This window comes from Carassius carassius, chromosome 15, assembly GCF_963082965.1.
Source record: "Carassius carassius chromosome 15, fCarCar2.1, whole genome shotgun sequence".
Classification (NCBI taxonomy): domain Eukaryota; kingdom Metazoa; phylum Chordata; class Actinopteri; order Cypriniformes; family Cyprinidae; genus Carassius; species Carassius carassius.
This window is the reverse complement of record NC_081769.1, coordinates 27921730-27940252: the sequence shown is the minus strand read 5'-3', so window position 1 is coordinate 27940252 and position 18523 is coordinate 27921730. Positions and strand designations below refer to the sequence as shown.

Here is an 18523-nt window from a genome sequence, read left to right as displayed (position 1 = left end):
ACTGCCCCCTGCCAAATGATTACACCATCTGTGAAGATGACTTCATGAGTACGACAGGCTAGAACAGAGATGAGACGAAGCAAAATGAGAGTAGAGGAGAAGATAAGAGACAAGGCCAGAAGAGACTAGCCTGGACAAGACTAAAGGAACAGAGAAGAGATTAGACAAACAATCCTGATGAGACGAGACTAGAAAAAAAAAGAGATGAGATGCAACAAGAGAGGAGATCAGTTGAGACAAAACAAAAGAGGAGAGACCAGAAAAGATGAAATGAAACAAGATGAAAGACATTCTAAGACAATAAGAGATGAAAAAAGACAAGGTGAGACATGCAAGACAGGAGACAAGATAAGACAAGAGAATTAAATGAGATGAGACAAGAAGAGACTAAATGTGTTGATGAGACAGCAGAAAAAGAGGCTAGAAAAGGTCAAATGAGACAATAAGAGACCAGAAGAGAGAAGATAAAAGGACAAGTGATGAGAAGAGATGACAATACAATAGACTAGAAAAGTTCAAATGGAACAAAATGTTAGAAGAAAAGTATACAGATGAGGATAGAAGAAACAAAATGATATTAGATGAAAAGTGAAGAAATGAGTCCAAATGAGATGAGAGAAGACAAGAAGAGACTAAACAAGGCAAGTGAGACGGTGAGAAAAAAAGAGACCAGGCGAAACTAGAAGAGAGGAGACTAAAAAATTAAATGAGACAAAAGGGATAAGAGACTAAATGTGTTCATGAGAAAGTGGGAAAAGAGACTAGAAAAGGTCATAGGAGAAAAGACGAGACCAAAGACAGACAAGATAAAAGGACAGGTGAGATGAGAGGAGACCATGCAAGGTGAGAATAAAAGAGACAAGGCAAAACCAGAGTCAACAACAACAGGAGAAGAGAAGAGACTAAACAAGAAGATGAGAGGAAAAGAAACCAGATGGAATGAGATGAAGAAAAATAAGAAGAGAAGAGAAAATAAGAGACAATAGGGGAGGAAAAATAAGAAAAGCAAAAATTTGCAAAGAATAAGCATCTGTCCTCTTAGCATGTGAAAAATGATTTCATAAAGATAAAGTTCTACATTAAGACTCTTCATCTCTTTTAGACCCCTGTTGTTGTTGTTATTAGCAGTGATTCTCCTCCAGCAGCAGACATCAGTCTCATTACTGCCATATTCAACTTCCAGCAGCTATGAAACAAACACAGAACGTTTCCTCCTTTGGGCAGATTCCTGAGGGACAACTGAAGAGAAAAAGAAACCAGTAATGCAGAGCTACATGGGTTTTAAGGCTCTGGCCTGACGGTTTCAGAGCTGTATGATCAGCTACAGTGCCGTGTGTGTTACGTGTAAGGAACTTTTCCCTCTTGGCAGTGCTGTTCCTCTGAGATAAGCAGTTCTGCGGGACTCACCCTCACCATGACTAACGCTCCCACTGAGAACACGTACCCTGCTTTCCCTCTGCCTCTGTTCGGTCAAAGTCAAATACTGTGCCAGTATTCCGTCTGAATGCTCACAAATCGCTGCACAGAGAGAAGCCTGAATGTAAATACCGCCCTTCCATAAACTATCGTCTGAGCTTCAGCTGAGATCTGCTACATTACATTCTACACACTGAGTTTGACTGGGGTTTCTGTGTGTGTTTGTGGGGTGGTTGAGCCATTTGCATTTAGTGGCTTCTGCTGCAGCTGCTCTGTTCTGCTTCGGCCTCTTCTTTTAATGTTATTCCTCTCTTTTATGCCTTCTTACTTAACCGAAAGCCTCCAGAAAGCCAAGTGACTCAGGACACTAAATTATCCATGCTCATACAGGGTTTTAGACCCTGTTTTACAGATTGCCTTCTGTGCAAATATTGAGGTCAGCCATCTTTCCAAGAAACTGGATGACCAAAGAATGTTTATATATATATATATAATATATATATATATATTTATTTATTTATTTATTTTATTTAATTATTTATTCCATTTACTGAATTTTAGAAATAAAATAGATAAAACAGAAAGAAAATTTCAAACCAATCAGTCAGGTGATGAGTAATAGTTGTTTGTAGCTCACTTACTCTTGCAATGTTGTAAATATTGGCATGTTTGTAATCAATATGCAGCCAAAATTTGCTTTGCAGGTCAGTATGGAGAATATGTGCACAGAGGTTGTGTGATAAATAATTATTAAATGTCATTCTGATGAGCCGGTTTCCAAATGTTCTGTTTTAATCTCAGTATTGTTCTGATTGGCATTTTGAATGCAGCATCACAAGAAGTTCTGTCACAACAGTTATTTTAGTGTATGCATTAAAGAAATTTCTGAGAAATTCCACTGAAAATTGCTTAGTAATGCATGAAGCAACGTTCACCCAGAAGTCACTTTCAAACTGTTGGTCTGTGCAGAAAATACATGTGAAAAACATAAATTCGTCCACAAAATTTTGCAGAACAGTGGTAAATGTGTCCACACCTCACCTAATTCTTAATTATGTTCAGTTTGTGGTGTAAAAATGTTTCATTAGCAATAAAGAACACATGGTCAGGTCAAAGTGTCTGAATAATATTTGGTCCCAAATTTGACTGGAAGTCCAATGTATGTAGAATTTTTGGGTATACTATGTCACAGAACTACATATAGTGTCCTTCACCCACTAGTAAACAAATATCAAAAATTATTTCTTGCGTCAACATTGTGGATAGCATTTTACATTTTTAAGCTTTTTGTAATTAGAGAAGATTAAACTGAATTGATGGCTAATGCTTCTGCACTCACCTTTCATTGAACTCTATTACTACTGTTGTCTAGTAATTCTGATTCTTTAAAGACCTTTAAAGATTCACTATTGAGTGATCAAGCTATTTGAGTATTTTCAAGGAGATTTATAACCATTCAGGTTTCCATACTTGTCCACATAGTAATGTTCCTTTCTCTGTCTCTTTCTCTTACTTATGCAGGTGGTGGTTCACATCACAGATGAGAATGATTGCACACCAGAATTTATGCACTCCATATACAGTCGAGACAACGTCCCTGAGACTACCCCTACTGGCACGTCCTTACTGCAGGGTGAGTGTCTGTTTCTTGATTTTTCTCTGTCTGTCTCACTTTCTTTCTCTCTGTCCGTGTTTTTTCCTCGGCAGTCCCGCTCTTGAGGCAGGTGCTGTTGCCGTTTGCTCTGTGGGGGCGAGTGTCTCTTCAACTCAGTCCTGTAATTATGAAATAATTCATTATGGCAGTGCTTTCTGGGTGGTAAATGGATTGTAATCAAAGCCAGCTCAGTGGCTTCCAGGCAGAGAAGCTTTTCTGCCCCCGTCTTCCTCTCCTCTCCAATCTCTCATCCTCCCGACTAGCTCTGTCAAACTAGTCAGACCATCAACCCTCCATTTTGTGTCTTTGCTGACATTGTGGGCTCTATAACCACAGGTCGGAGACTGTGACCCAGCAATAGAGGTGAGATCTCTGCTGTGGCCGGGTGGGGGGCTTCGACCCCCTCCATGTTCTTCAGGTAATCATGTCTGATAGAGAAAGACAGCTCTGAAGAAGAGTCATGCCTGACCTCCTCCTCCTCTAAACCACAAGCGTTAATAGGATGGGACCTGTTTATCTCTCTGTGCTGGCCCCATCTGCAATCTTATCACTGTAATTGAAGGTGTTTTAGAGGCCTAAAAAAACATGAATGAGATGTTGTGTTGCGTTTCAGAAAGAGGTTTGAGTGCATTAGTTGTTTGAATAAATATTCATAAGCCCTAATTAGTGGTGCTTGCTAAAGCAGGCATTACTATTATGTTATTATTGCTCATAAGTAGCATTTGGGATTTGAACAAACCTCTAACCCTCATTATTAAAGGGATAGTCTCCAAATTTGTCATGAGTTATTTACCTTCATGTCCAACCAAATCCATAAGACTTTGGTTAATCTTCAAAACACAAAATAAGATATTTTAACTTGAGAGGTTACTGTCCTTCCATTAAAAGTGCTGGTAACAAAAATTAAGATCCTAAAAAGGTTAAAAAATTGAACTGAGAAGTTTTATTTAAGTTGTGAAGAAGAGATAAGATTGCTTTATATGATGAACAGATTTTATTAAGGCTTAGACAGAATTCATATATTATACATGTGTGAGCACATACATGCATGTGTCTTTTTTTTTAAATCTCTAATTCAGTTGTATTAACAATTTCCAATCTAATAGTTATCTTACTATCGAACAGAAGCAAATGTGCTCAACAGCCAGGAAATTCTTCTAATCCAGCGCTCATCAGAGATCGAAAAGCTCTGTGCTGCCCACCGTTTCAAAGATCCCCTCACCTTCTCTGCAGAATTCTCGGTGATTAACTATTCTTCATTTAGACTTTGTTGTGCACAAACCTACGACACTGATGAAAAGAAGCAGAAAAGAGAGAAAATCAAAGCAACAAGGAACAGAAGCGAGTCAGACCTGGCAGACCGCACGCTTTGTGAGGCAGATGCACAAATTTAGAATGCCAACTGCGTTTATGCAATTCAGTAATGTTTACATATCACTGCACCAAATGAAAACACGCACTGTTCGCCGTATGCAAACAGAATGGTTCCTGCCTCTGATTCCAGTTGGCTCTCTGTTTTAGTATGGTACGCAAAACAACTTTCTTTTTCTGTCTCTGTATCTTCTTTCTCTTCTCGTTTCGTCTCCCTCGCTCTCTTTCTCTCGCTCACAACGTGTAAAAGCAGCAGGTTCACACAAACACCAGCTGGGGCTGTTATTTGCTTATCAAATGTGTTCTGTTGTGAGTGAAAAAAAAAAAAAAAAACACGGCGCAATCGTCGACTGTGCGAAGCCTGGCAGAAGGGAGAGAAGATTATTATTGTTGTTTACCTTAAAACAGGATTAGACTGTAAATTGGGTGCTGGCTTTTAATAGGGCCTAGCAGGAAGAGAAGTGCAGAACGCGCTCCAATTATCTTACGGAAAACTTCTCCGAGAGGATTTAGCGCACGGCGAAGCAACGCATTTAAAACTCGCCCAACCTTAGCCCACCTTCCTACTGGCCTCTCTCTCTCCCTCTCTTTCTCTCTCTCTCTCTCTCTCTCTCTCCCTCTCTTTCTCTCAAGCCGCCTAACTGGTATGTTTAATTTAGCCCTAGTCTCTCGTTCGCATGCATTAAATATGGTAATAGGTAGCCCTAAGAGACGGTGTATTAGGGCTTGTATTTTTAATGAACCTTCTGTTTGAATCCTGGCTGTATGACTTCACATGCGTTCACAGCCGCTCCGAAACTTGTTTATATGCATGCGGGGCACTGACACCCACCCTTACCCACCTGCTTCCTACAACCGCAACAAGTCCTCAGTTTAACAACCAGAGAAAGAGGGTTTCTGCTGAACCTCGCTACAACTGTGGGCGCTAGCTATTTGCCTTGGAGATTAGAGGGCCGTCATGTGGCTGTAGTAAATGAGTGTGCTGGCTAGCTGGGTGTGATGACAGCTTGCCTGCAGTATAATGATACAGGACCCTGACTTTGGCTTTGGGCCTAATGACAGCAAAGCCTTCCTCCACTTTTACTTTTGATCTGCTTCAGTCAACAGCAGCTTTTGGCCATGCCACTGACAGATGGGCACTTAAATTGATCAAATATAGAATTGGCCTCTGCTACATAGTTTTAATTAATATTGGCTCTATTAATATGACACCGTATGTAATTTAAAAAGCACTTAGCACTAGAAGTCCAACAACTTCAAACAAGCTTTTCAGTGTTATACTGTGTTCTAACGGCATAAATATCACAAAACTCTGAAATCATATATGATATTAAGAGTTTTCTGAGTTTTGTATCTATATATCATTTTATGCGTAAACACTACCAAAAGTCAAAATTGTATGCAATAATTACTATTCATATATTATTAATAATATAAATATTAATAATTAATCTAAATTCATCCCTAATATATATATATATATATATATATATATATATATATATATATATATATATATATATATATATATATATATATATGCACAATTTTTTTTTCTTCTTGCATGCATGGTTAGGACATGGTGTTAAACATACACACACACACACACACAAATCCATCCTCAAAAGCACACAAGCATTGGTCATAGCGTCATTAAAGCTTGTAATTGATAGTGAATACCCCCATATCAGAACTTTCCAGGCCTAAGGAGAACACAGCTGTCTGAAGAAAGCCTAGTCATGATTAAGAACTGAAATTTGTTTTCAGTGCCTGACCCAGAGCAGATCTCCGCCAAGGTTGCCTTCACCACAATTTACTGCTGTGTTATTGCTAGCTGTTGCCCTTAGTCAACGTGACCTGATGGTTAACATGGCTCTTTCGTCCCTCTCTCTCTTTCTAGTTCTGGCACGGGACTGTGATACAGGCCTTAATGCAGAATTGTCCTACTTCATCCAGAGCGTGGACTTTGACATCTCATCTCAGGGGGTGGTGAGCCCCAGTCAGAGGCTGGACTATGAGAGACCCAACCACATGTACGAGTGCACAGTGGTGGCTGTGGACAAGGGATCACCCCCTCGCACGGGCACAGCCTCCATCCGTATCCGCATGGCCAACGTCAACGATGAAACCCCTGTCTTTTCACAAACTGTGTATGATTCTTCTCTTCTGTCTGCTTTCATTTTCCTTTTGATTGCAAAGCTTTTTGAAATAATTGATTCTGACTGGTCACAACATTCTGCAATCAAATATTTCATATAATCACTACACAACTATAGAATTAATCGTTGACCTCTCAAATCACTCCACTTTTTGTTCTCACATAATGAATTAAATATTTTTATTTAGCAGATTTTAATTTAAAAATGAAATTATATTTGTATATAAAAACTACAAAACTAAATTGAACATTGATCTCTCAAATCACTAATATATGAATAAAATATGAATAAATAAATGCATAATTCTTATTAATATGTATAAATAGTTGTTAAATGCATGGAATAATGTATGTTAATGCAAAATAAACCACTTTTAAGATTCCTTTACTTCAAAATTTGGGTTTATTTTACAATGACTGTACATTATCCCACTTATTTCACAGCTAATTACTTAAAAACATGATGTATGTATAAAATATAAAATAAATAACTGGACATTAAGTACCCAGTAAAAAATAAGTAATATATTTAAAATACACTTATTTCATACTGTAGAAGTATAATTCAAATCAATTAGCGTATGAACTGACATATTGCTCGAGACTTGCTGATATAAAAATTATAATTTACCTTTATTTAGAACGCAATTGTGCCTAATGTCAAATAATATTGGTCTTTAAATTCAAGATATTTAAAGTACATCTGAAGTATACTTGCAATAGTTCCACTTTAGCACAATCAATAATAATAATAATAATAATAATTCATTACATTTATATAGCGCTTTTCTAGGCACTCAAAGTGCTTTACATAGACAGGGGGCATCTCCTCATCCACCACCAGTGTGCAGCATCCACCTGAATTATACTTCAGTATATACTTAAGTAGTTTTAGTTGAACTTCAGCACTATTTCCGCACAATTAAAGTGCAATAAGTACAAAATTAGTTGTTGCAATTTAGCAAACTTTAAGTATAACAGTTTACTATACTAAAGGAACAATTGCAAAGTATTTTATTAAGTAGATAAATATGTAAATGTATTTGTAGTGTACTTAGCTTAAAATAAATGTATTTCAAATACATTTTAGTATATTTCATTTTTCGCACTAGGGTAGTAATTTGAGTTGACAAATATTAATTTGACGTGTATTTCACTGCTTATTTTTTGTACTATTTTAGGTTTAGTGTTCTGTTTTATTTTCCCCCTCTTTTTTCCTAGTATCTCTTTGGAGTGCCTAAGAATATACAGTTTTACACTCTTTTTTTTTTTTTGTCACAATGGGATTTCATCAGAGCAGATCCAAGCAGAGGGTCCTGCAAAATCTGAGCGCCAGGCTATACGGCTCTGGCATTTATTGAATGTAGCCAGAAGGAGAGGCAGAAATTTGGTCCGATTCAGCATAAAGACAACAATCACAGTGAAGCAAGCGAGCCGTCTACATACACACACACACACACACACACAAACACACAAACACACACACACATAGAGCTCTATTTGAGAACATCATCTCCCTTGATAGGAGTTTGGGAGACACATAAAGGAGCTTGTGCTAGTGTATCATCATTAGAGCTGCAGTATGTGTGTGTGTTTATGTTAGAATTTGCTCTGGTTCTTCTCAGTGCAGGGACTGCGTGGTTGTATGTGTGTGCCCTGGGATACGCTTCAGAGGCCGTGTAGGGGAAGCAGATGGTGGATCTGTGATGTTCTGAGTCTATCTATCACTGTCTCCCTCTCTCTGCAGATATAAAACCTTTCTTTCAGAAGACGCCGGCCCGGAGACACTAGTGGCCATTGTGCACGCCAAAGACCCAGACGGGGATGGTGTAACGTATGCCATCACCGGGGGTAACGAAGACAGCAATTTTGAGCTGGACAACCAGAAGGGTGAGTCAAGTGGGATGCAAACTCAAAGCTTGCTGCTCTGGTAACAGTGTCTAGGCATCTGGTACAAGGCCTCAGGGATGCTGTCTTTAACAAGAACATCCAAAGCAATCAACAAAATGTGTTTCCTCTTCCTGTCTGCTCAGCACGCATCTTTAATCTGTCATTCAACTCACGTTTGCGGTATTTGTAGAAAAAACAAACCCCTTGTGTTGTTTTTGGTCTACAGCTCTTGTTTTGTGTGTGTGTGTGTGCACTTGTGTTTGAATGCAATGTTTGTCGGTTTTCATGCCTGCCTGCCTGTGCGCTTTCAGTCTCAAGGTTACATTTGTCTGCAGTGTTTGCTTTTCGTTTGTTTACCAGCGCATTTTATGCCTGAGAGCTGGAAAACAGCAGTATGCTAAAGTTCTCTCCTGTCTTATCAGCCTCTCGGCACGGCTGTTCCACAACCCAAACTATTACAGTCCAGCGAAGAGAGATGGCCTATGGCTTCAGCACTCAGAAAAGCTGTATGCAGTTGTCACTTCAAAGATGCAGCAGCACTTTTTTGCACACAACCCCCTACTACTCGGTTGTTTGGTGAATGTGCAACCATTAGAAACCCATTTTGCAAGGTTGTTAAGCATGATGCACAAAAGCAGTTGTCATTCTTTACAGATATGAATGTTTTCGATTCAAGAGGTTGTCACCTTGGGTAAAAAAGCAGGCCTGTATTCATAAACAGGCCTGACAGTGACTTTTTTGGTTGTACATTCTTGTAAAAAACAAAGTATACTTTTGCACCATAATTATTATGGAAATAATACACTTTAACACAGAATTTTTCACAGTAATGATTCGGGCACTCAATTTGTTATTCATTATTTACAGGCATCATCAAACTGCGGCTTAGTCCTCCTCCTAAACTGCGTGGGCCTCAGTATGTCCTCAACGTCACAGCGACTGATGACAATGCAGCCGGTGGTCCTCTCCCCCTCAGCAGCTCCGCTCAGGTCATAGTTGGCATCAATGATATCAACAACAACAAGCCAGTATTTGATGAGGTGAGGTTAAAATATTTGAAACTATATGTCTAAATCCATTTCTAGTGTGTGATTTATAAACTTAAAGACTACAGTAAATCTGGGGACAGAGAGGAAACATAACCAAAAGTGTGTACAGGAGAATAGGTCTAGATACGAGTACAGAATTCAAATATATTCTCTCATTAAATCTGCCTAGCATGAAGTGCCTCAGGCTTTTAATACCGGTGACACTGTGAACACCTCACTAATGGCAGTGTTTAGAGACAGAGCTGAAGTCTGAGGGGACAAAAAGCAAAGAATGATGGGTGGGAGCTAATATACAGAAATAAGAGAGCGAAAAACATACTGTAGGATAAAGCAATATTCAATGAATTGTGTCTACTGATGGCATGATGACATGCACACAGTCTCTTTTTATAACCCAATTCACAAAAAAAAACTATAAATCATTGCTAAATGCATTTTCTATGACAGAATTCTCAGTTTTCAGGTTTGTTTCTAAATGGCAGCAGACTGTGAACCAGACACCTGAATTGGTTCTTTAAGATGTTGAAAATATGTTTGACAATATTGTACATCTGGCTAAAACACTATTTCATGAATTCGCCCCCCAAAATGAGCAAGTAAAAGAGAGGAAATATTAAAGAATGTGTGCAAAATGAAACACAGCGAGAAAGAGACAGGTGAAAGCAGAGCTGAGGGAAGAGCAGACAGCTGGCAGAAGGAGATCTAAAGGCTCTTGGAGGTCTCTGGTGGGAGAGCTTTTCCACGCAGGCCGGTGGTGCAGGAGGGCTGTCTGTGAGTGTGTAGGAGGCAGAATCGTGTCCCTGTACACTCTCCGTGAGCCCCACAGGGCCTACTTCTGCTGCCGCTGCCACCACCTCCTCTGCTGCTGCCCATGAATATTTCAAGGGGGAATTACTCACTGGCACAGGGGATTCATATGAAATAGAAGCACTAAGTGAGCCCCAGGGGCAACATCTGGCCCTGTTCCTTCCTCTCACTCTCTGTCTCTATGCCTGCCCTGCTGACCAGAGTCTTTTCCTTCTGTACTGTATTCCTGGTTCTCAACTGGTTTCAAGACTCTTGATTTTACACAAAGCAGTGATTTAATGCAGTATAAAATGCAATATGTATTTATTAATGAGAATTTATTAATATTAACATAAACAAAATTTAACACCTCAGCAGTCTTCTTTTTCTGTAGTCTGTGTTTGGATTGTAAATGCCTCTTGAATGTTGATGGTTTTATGCTCTGTGCAGCTAATAAATGATTGCACAAAACACATTTCCATCATCCCAAAATAAAATATATTAGAAAATATATTATGCATAAAGAAAATGAAGAAAATGTTTGCATTGCAAATTAGCACTTCAAAGCCAACACTGTAATTGACTTATAATGTATAATGGAATGTTGCAGTATATAAAATGCGAGTATATAAATTAAGTTTAACATCCAAAATGTAATTAGAAGCAGACATCATTATATTTACTCCTTGAATTGGATAGGTCTGGTTTCTTACATCCATTTGCAAACTGAATTGTGATCACTTTTAATTTTTTTAACACCAACCCAAAGCTTAAGTCTTAAATTTCAGTAACACTTGCATAAAACTGCATTGAAAGCACGTATTTCCAGTAGGGAAATTCAAATCTAATCTAGTCTACAGGAGTTTAAAACAGTACAAGAGGGGAAGTTGTGGCCTAGTAGTTTTGACTCCTAACCCTTAGGTTGTGGGTTCGGGTCTCGGGCTGGCAATACCATGACTGAGGTGCCCTTGAGCAAGGCACTGAACTCCCAACTGCTCCCTGGGCACTGCAGCATAAATGGCTGCCCACTGTTCTGGGTGTGTGTTCACAGTGTGTGAGTGTATATGTGTGTTCACTGCTGTGTGTGTGCACTTTGGATGGGTTAAATGCAGAGCATGAATTCTGAGTATGGGTCACCATACTGTATGGGCTATATGTCATGTCACTTTCACTTACAACAAATATCACCATGTGAAAAAAACTTTCAATTAATTTTTTTATTTTATGGTGGAAACAAAAAACTAAATGTCAAGATGTAACTCAGAAGTCTAGGGAAAAAATAATTGCAAGAAAGAAAGTCAGAGTTTATGTTTAACAAATCTGATCTTTTTTTTTTCAGAAGTGCAAGTTTATATCTTGCTATACTGAGATTTTTTTAGATAAAAAGTCACAGTTACCTTTTTTATTTCTTTATTCTGTAGGGGAAGCAGGCTTCCATAGAAATGTAATGAAAATTGTCACAAAAAATAGTAATGGTAAATGGACTGCATTTATATAGCGCTTTCAACAGACCACATGGCCATCCAAAGCGCTTTACAATTTGCCTCACATTCATCCATTCACACGCTCATTCACACACCGACTGCGGTGTCTGCCATTCAAGGCGCCATCCAGCTCGTCGGGAGCAGCTGGGGTTAGGTGTCTTGCTCAAGGACACCTCGACACTTGGTCAGGTGGAGCCAGGGATTGAACCACCAACCTTCCGGTTTGTAGACAACCTAGTAATGGTCTTTATATTAAATTTTAAGATAGCTTTTTTTTCTCTCCTGATTTTAAAGTGTAGTATGACCCAAAAGTGTGAGGTTGTGAGGTTCACCTAGGAACATTGCCTCATCTTGGTCGCACATGCTTTTTCGACATTCAGCCGAATACAAACCCTCACACTGCTTTGTAGTCGCTGGTTGCCGGCGATCTTAATAGTACTGCAGATTATGGCAATAGACTATCTGTTCGAGTCTTTTCCCTTGCTAAACTGGGAAATCCTCCCTAAGCCCTCTCAGAAGGGTGAGAATGTGTGTGTCGAAAGACAATGAGAGGTGTGAAGTTCAAGTCGCAGTGAGAATTCTTTTCAGAGGCTGGGAGGGAAGCTAATTCCAGCTTTTAGCCCCAGTATCGATCTAGTCACTTGATTAATCACCTTAAGTTGACATGCCGCTCCCTTGTGGGCAGCGCTCACCAGGACGCCCTGCCAGATGCCCGCTCTGTAATGAGAGCATGATGAGAAAGCAAGAGGAGGAAGAATGAGGTTGAAGCCTCATTATGAGTGTGTTTGCTCCTATCATGGACTTCAAAAGAGGAATTTATAAACACTTTATCCTAAATACAAACTTAATCATCCCTGTCATCTTGTCTTGGTGTCCTGTTCCCACTTTTCTTGCTCTTTATTTGTAATTATGAGAAACCATATGACCAGCATCAATCTAGTACTTTTTAGTTTTTTGTTTGAGATCTTGATATTGGCCTTTTCCCAAGTACTTATTTCTGGCATTTCTTGAATTATTATCCATGTCTGAAACTGGTTTTGTTTCTTTAAAGTGCCACAACTACAGTGTGAATGCACTTGTCCTGGAGAATCAGCCCCCGGGCACTTTTGTGCTGCACGTGCAGGCGCACGATGCTGACATAGGGGTCAACGGGGAGGTCAAGTACGGGATAATGCAGAGGGATGGGGCCTCACCCGGGTTCACTATCAACCCTGACACAGGTATTTCCTTCCTTCTTTACCAGGTCATTGATTACATGCAATTGAACCTGAGCTGTCATGTGTTTCTAGTCAGTGGGCTTCATTTTTTAACCCCTTCAGCCCAACATAAGCAGAATGCATTTCTTTATTATTGCACACCATTGATATGTATGAAAATATTGTGTATATTTAATTTTAAAATATTATTTAAATGGAATATTTGTTATATTTAATAAAATAGAAATTTCAGAAAATTATATATTAATATATATATTTTTCTCTTTCTGAAATTTTTCAGAGTGACTTCAATTTGGTATCCTAGTGTGTGCAAAAAAATAATCATGAATTATTTCCATTTTGTTGCATTACACTTGTTCTGAAATATATAAAATTGCATATCACCAATGAAATGTGCATTGTATATGTTGCGCAGGTGTCATTAGTACGGCAGTAAGTTTTGACCGAGAGAGGCAGCGGGAGTATACACTATCAGTCACAGCGACGGACCAAGCACAAGAGCCCCTCATCGGCATCTGTCAGATCATTGTCCTCATTGCTGACCAGAATGACAATGACCCCAAGTTTGAGAATAGCCGCTACCAATGTAAGAACCACTGAACAATGTTTATAACCCTTATGAAAGACCGATTAAAATCAACGCCAATGTTAGCTACAGTGTACAGCATATTTTTCTGATGTAAAAATAAAATCTTTTTTTTTTTTTTTGACACGTTTTTTGATGGGTACAAATATCGTCCAAATGGTCATCTGTAGTGATAGGATCTGTTGACGATACTTAAGATTTGTTCGTCTGCCATGAGGATATATAAAGGAGTGATGTGAGAGTGAGAACATAGTACAAACTCACGTTGTAGCTGTGAACTCTTTAAACATTTATACATGGACCTTTAACATTGCACTTAACAGCAGTAACGGATTTTGCAAGCTTGACAAATTCTTAAGTCCAGTATTCCTGAGTGTAGTCAATACACATTAAACCTTAATATTAAAAATGCATAACAGTCTGAGCAAGGTGAGCTTTAATGCGCTGAACACAGTATAAACACGCCACTAATCATTTTCTAATGCAATAAGATACAATTCTGGAAAGCTCGCTTAGCCTATAAGTGTGAAAATTAGATTTGCTCTTCTAAGTCATATTATTTATAATTGCAAATATAAGTTCAATAAGTTTGATGTCATAATTCCTTTTCATTGTATTAAAAGCAGTACTGAGAAAGCTCATTAACAATTAAAGGGCAAGATTGAAACATTTCTGGGACACGCATTCCTTTTTTCCTTTTCTCAGCATGTGGATTTTAATAGCAGCAAGCATTTTTTGTTTTTAGTCTGTTGTTATTTGTTTTTGTTGATGCCTGTGTTAACCTTGCCCATGCCAGACTTCCTGCGTGAGGACACGCCGGTTGGGACGAGCTTTCTGAGGGCGGCAGCTCATGATGATGACCAGGGCACCAATGCAGCCATCACCTACTCTCTGTCCCAGCAGATCCCAGCCTACTTTCACATCAACCCCAGCACAGGATGGATCTATGTCAACCACCCCATCTCACAGGTACACATACACACACCTTTACATAGCTTTCAAAATGGAATAGACTTTATTACCAAGCAAAATACATTTCTATTGGGCAGACTCATTGTGCACCTGGGCAGAAATATACCTGTGTAAAATGAAATAAATATATATATGATTCAATAATTAATATGTATTTAATATGAATATATATTACTAATATCAAGGATTTATTATAGCATTGCTTTACTTGTTTTAATTAGAAAAGCTCTATTTATAATTTTTTTTTCTTTGAGGTTGTCTAAAAAATGGGGTTTGTCAGATTTAGTTGGCCATTGTTTTTGTCCCTAAAGGAAACACATACAGTATGCAAACTTATATGAGCAAACTTATGTTTAAAGAGCACATGCACACATTCCTGCTGAGAAAACTCAGTACTGCTTATTGTAGTACAGGTACTTTGGCTTTCATGTGTGTGTTTTATAGAACACACATTCGCCAGAGAGACCGGATCTTAATCTTTTTTTTTTTTTTATCCCTTTTTGAGTTTTGCATATTAAACATGGTAGGGTACCAAAGAGATTTATCCATACCCACCTTAATTCTGGAGGGACAGCGTTTTTTTATAATAGGCATAAAAATATGCATATAAATAATATTTCCTTTTTTCAGGTGGGAGAGTGATTTTGCCTACTCATTTTATATTTTTTTTTATTAAAGATCATTAATTTTTCTCTCTCCCTTTTTATTTGTTATAAAACTAACAAACCTTTTTCTTTTTGTTATAATTAAACTTATTTATTTTATATTTTTTGTAACCTTTGACTGAGACCCAGACTTTCAATCCTAGACTATGAAAATCAGTCATAAACATATGATATCATAATGTAAACATCAGTGAAAACAAACATAAATCTTTTAAGTATTTATTCTGCAACTCTTTTTTTTTTTTTTTTTAAATGTGAGTGTTATGGCATCATTGTAACATGACCAACAGTTTCCTCTCATAAAAACTAATAGACATATTAAAAACTACTATGAGTGTGAAATGTGTTCTAAGAGAGTTTATTTTATAAGTAATTGAGGCCAAAATTTCCCATAGTTTAAGAATCATCCATTCCTGTGTATGTGATCTGGGCAGAAATGCCATGGTCTTCATTTTTCTGCCCACGAATGGCTGCTGTGTCATTTCTATGCTGGATATATAAGCTTTGAGAGGTTGGGGGTTGATTTGACATTAAAACGCTGTATTTGCATACAGAGCCATGGACAGAAAGACAGGGCCATGTTCTGGTGAAATCTCCTGCATCTTGTTTATAGAGTCATAAATGATGACAGTGTTCAGTTAAAGCATCAGAGGCTGGACTTTATTAATGCATAGTTAATGTCCAATACTACACTACTTTTAACATGCTTTCATCGCTCTTAACAGAAATGGATGTGGATGCAATTTCCTCAAAGCAGGTCATTAAGAAGTATATACTGTACGTCTGGTGTAGCCAGTCTTACTGCCTTGCATCACTTATGTCCGAGTGGTTCAGTTTTAGAAAAGCAGACAATGTCACCCACACTAAACTCACCTGTCTTCAAATTGACAACTTAAACTGCCCCCCTGCTGTTATTCCTACTTCTTCTCATTCTCCATATGTCTCTTCCTGTCTGCCTCTTCCTTTCCCTCATTCTGACCTGAAAAAGTCAACATTTTGAAGCCAGTTAAGTGAAGTTTACTGCTGACTCAATTATGAGTCATTTGAAGGAATCTCACATACACACATACACACACATACACACATCTAGGGTCTTGGCTGTTGTACATGATATTCTGGACGTAATACATGCAATGGATAATGGAGATCAATTCTTCAGGTGGAAGTATCAGGGATTTCTCTCATCTCCGAACCCCGTTGACAAAAAACCTTGCCTGTCTTCACTGGTATCAGTGACAACCTGTATTATTTCAGTATATGCTGATAAGCCCCTAGGCTGGATTATATCACCTGTCTCTCGTCCTGACAGACATCACGGATCAGCCAGCAGATCATCGCTACAGACGGAGGGAGTCGGAGCAGCTCGGTCGACCTCACTGTAATCATCACCAATGTGCACAACCAGCCCCCGCAGTGGGAACAGGCGGAATATTGGGTCACGATCCCGGAGAACACACCGCGCGACACCAAAATAGTGGTGAGACATTCATATTCCACCAGTTTCCTCTCTGCTTTCTATAAGAATGTGAAATATGCCAAATATGAGGGACCACCACATTTCATAATTAAATGTGAACATAAAAACATGGCTTTTCAGTCAGTCAGATTGTGTAGCTGTTCCTAACTGGCAAAATAGTATATAACTTTCATTCAGAAGTTTGGGGTTGGTGAGATTTTTTCAGGTTGGTAAGATTTTTTTGTCTTATGCTTACCAAGACTGCATTTATTTAATAAAAAAATGCAGTTAAAATAGCAATACTGTAAAATATGATTACAATTTTTTAAATGTTTTTTCTATTGGAATATTTTTTTAAATTCAGGCAAAGCTGAAATGTTACATGATCTTTCAGATATCATTCTAATATGCTGATATAGTGCTGAAGAAACTTGAAGAAACCTTATTATTATGAACATTGAAAACATTTGTGCTGCTTAATATTTTTGTGGAAACCACGTTAAACATTTTAGGATTCTTTGATGATGAGTAAGTTCAAAAGAACAGCCTTTGGTAATCCATCCATCCATCCATCCATCCATCCAAGTAATCCATCCATACAAAGAAAACTTAACAAATAAGATCAGAAATTAAGTTCTGTGTAATAAAATAGAATGACACAGAGAAAAACTATTGAATTACTGAAATTTATTTAATACTTTGTAAAAAAGCCTTGGTAATGCCAGCTTCAAGATGCCTCCTGTATGGAGAAACTAGTCGCATGCATTGCTCAGGTGTGATTTTAGCCCAACAGTTCTGTTGTCCTCTTCTGTTAACTCTGATCTTTAGTTCTTATTTTCTATTGGATTCAAGTCAGGTGATTGGCTGAGCTATTCTAGCAGCTTTATTTTCTTTCTCTGAAACCAGTCGAGTTTCCTTGGCTGTGTTTGGGATCATTGTCTTGCTGAAATGTCCACCATTGTTTCAGCTTCATCATCCTGGTACTGTAGGTGTTGGGATTGAACCAGCTAATATTAATTTCCATTTACTAGGGGCAGGATTGCTTTCTAATTACTGATAGATTTCAGCTGGTGTCTTGGCTTTCCATGCCTTTTTTACACCTCACTTTCTACATGTCTTCTGTACTTTTTCCCTGTGTCATTACATTTTATTAGACAGAACTTCATTTATGAACTTATTTGTTTTATTTTAGTTGTATGTATGGATTACATGGGGTGTTATCGACATGTAGTGAAAATTTCAAGTCAACAGCACCTTTAGAAATATATTTACTGAGAAAAATGTGATGTGTTCAATACTTATTTTACTGTCGGTGTGTGTATGTTCTTTTCTTTGCTCTTTTGACATGTAGTATGTGAAATGTTCAACATAGCAACTCGATTTGGTGTCATACAAATAGTGCATTCTGTGCACAAGTTACTTGACTCACTATTGATTTCATTACAGGTGAAGTGAGAGAAATCTCATAAGCATACATATACATAGTACACACAAATGTTTATTATTATTATTATTTAAATATTTATTAGTATTTCTCAGTATTCAGTACATTTAAAGTATATATTGTAAGCAACAGCCTTCTTACTTCATCTGCCATATTGGGTTTATAGCTTTTCTCACTTGATCTCTGACTACTCAAAAAATAAATGCAATGCTGCCTTTAACCAAAATGATGCATTTTAACAAGCAAGTCTGCATTATTAAGATACCTGCTTTTTGTAACAGCCTTTGCATCAGGACTGCGTCTATGATGTCTTTAAATGCAGTTCAGTGGGTTTTGAAACAGAGCAGTGGTTTTCACTCACAATGCCTCTTGCTT

The 18523-nt window shown here is 38.1% G+C and overlaps 1 protein-coding gene across 1 annotated transcript in view; it reads left to right on the top strand.

Annotated features, from left to right (window-relative positions):
• LOC132158755 (neural-cadherin-like) overlaps window positions 1-18523 on the top strand; it is a 110180-nt gene that overhangs the window by 60745 nt on the left and 30912 nt on the right. Inside the window, exons 5-12 of the mRNA XM_059568303.1 lie at window positions 2938-3049; window positions 6342-6591; window positions 8347-8489; window positions 9357-9529; window positions 12860-13028; window positions 13441-13611; window positions 14408-14580; window positions 16558-16725. Of these exons, the coding sequence (XP_059424286.1) occupies window positions 2938-3049; window positions 6342-6591; window positions 8347-8489; window positions 9357-9529; window positions 12860-13028; window positions 13441-13611; window positions 14408-14580; window positions 16558-16725 (1359 nt within the window). The remainder of the gene's footprint in view (window positions 1-2937; window positions 3050-6341; window positions 6592-8346; window positions 8490-9356; window positions 9530-12859; window positions 13029-13440; window positions 13612-14407; window positions 14581-16557; window positions 16726-18523) is intronic.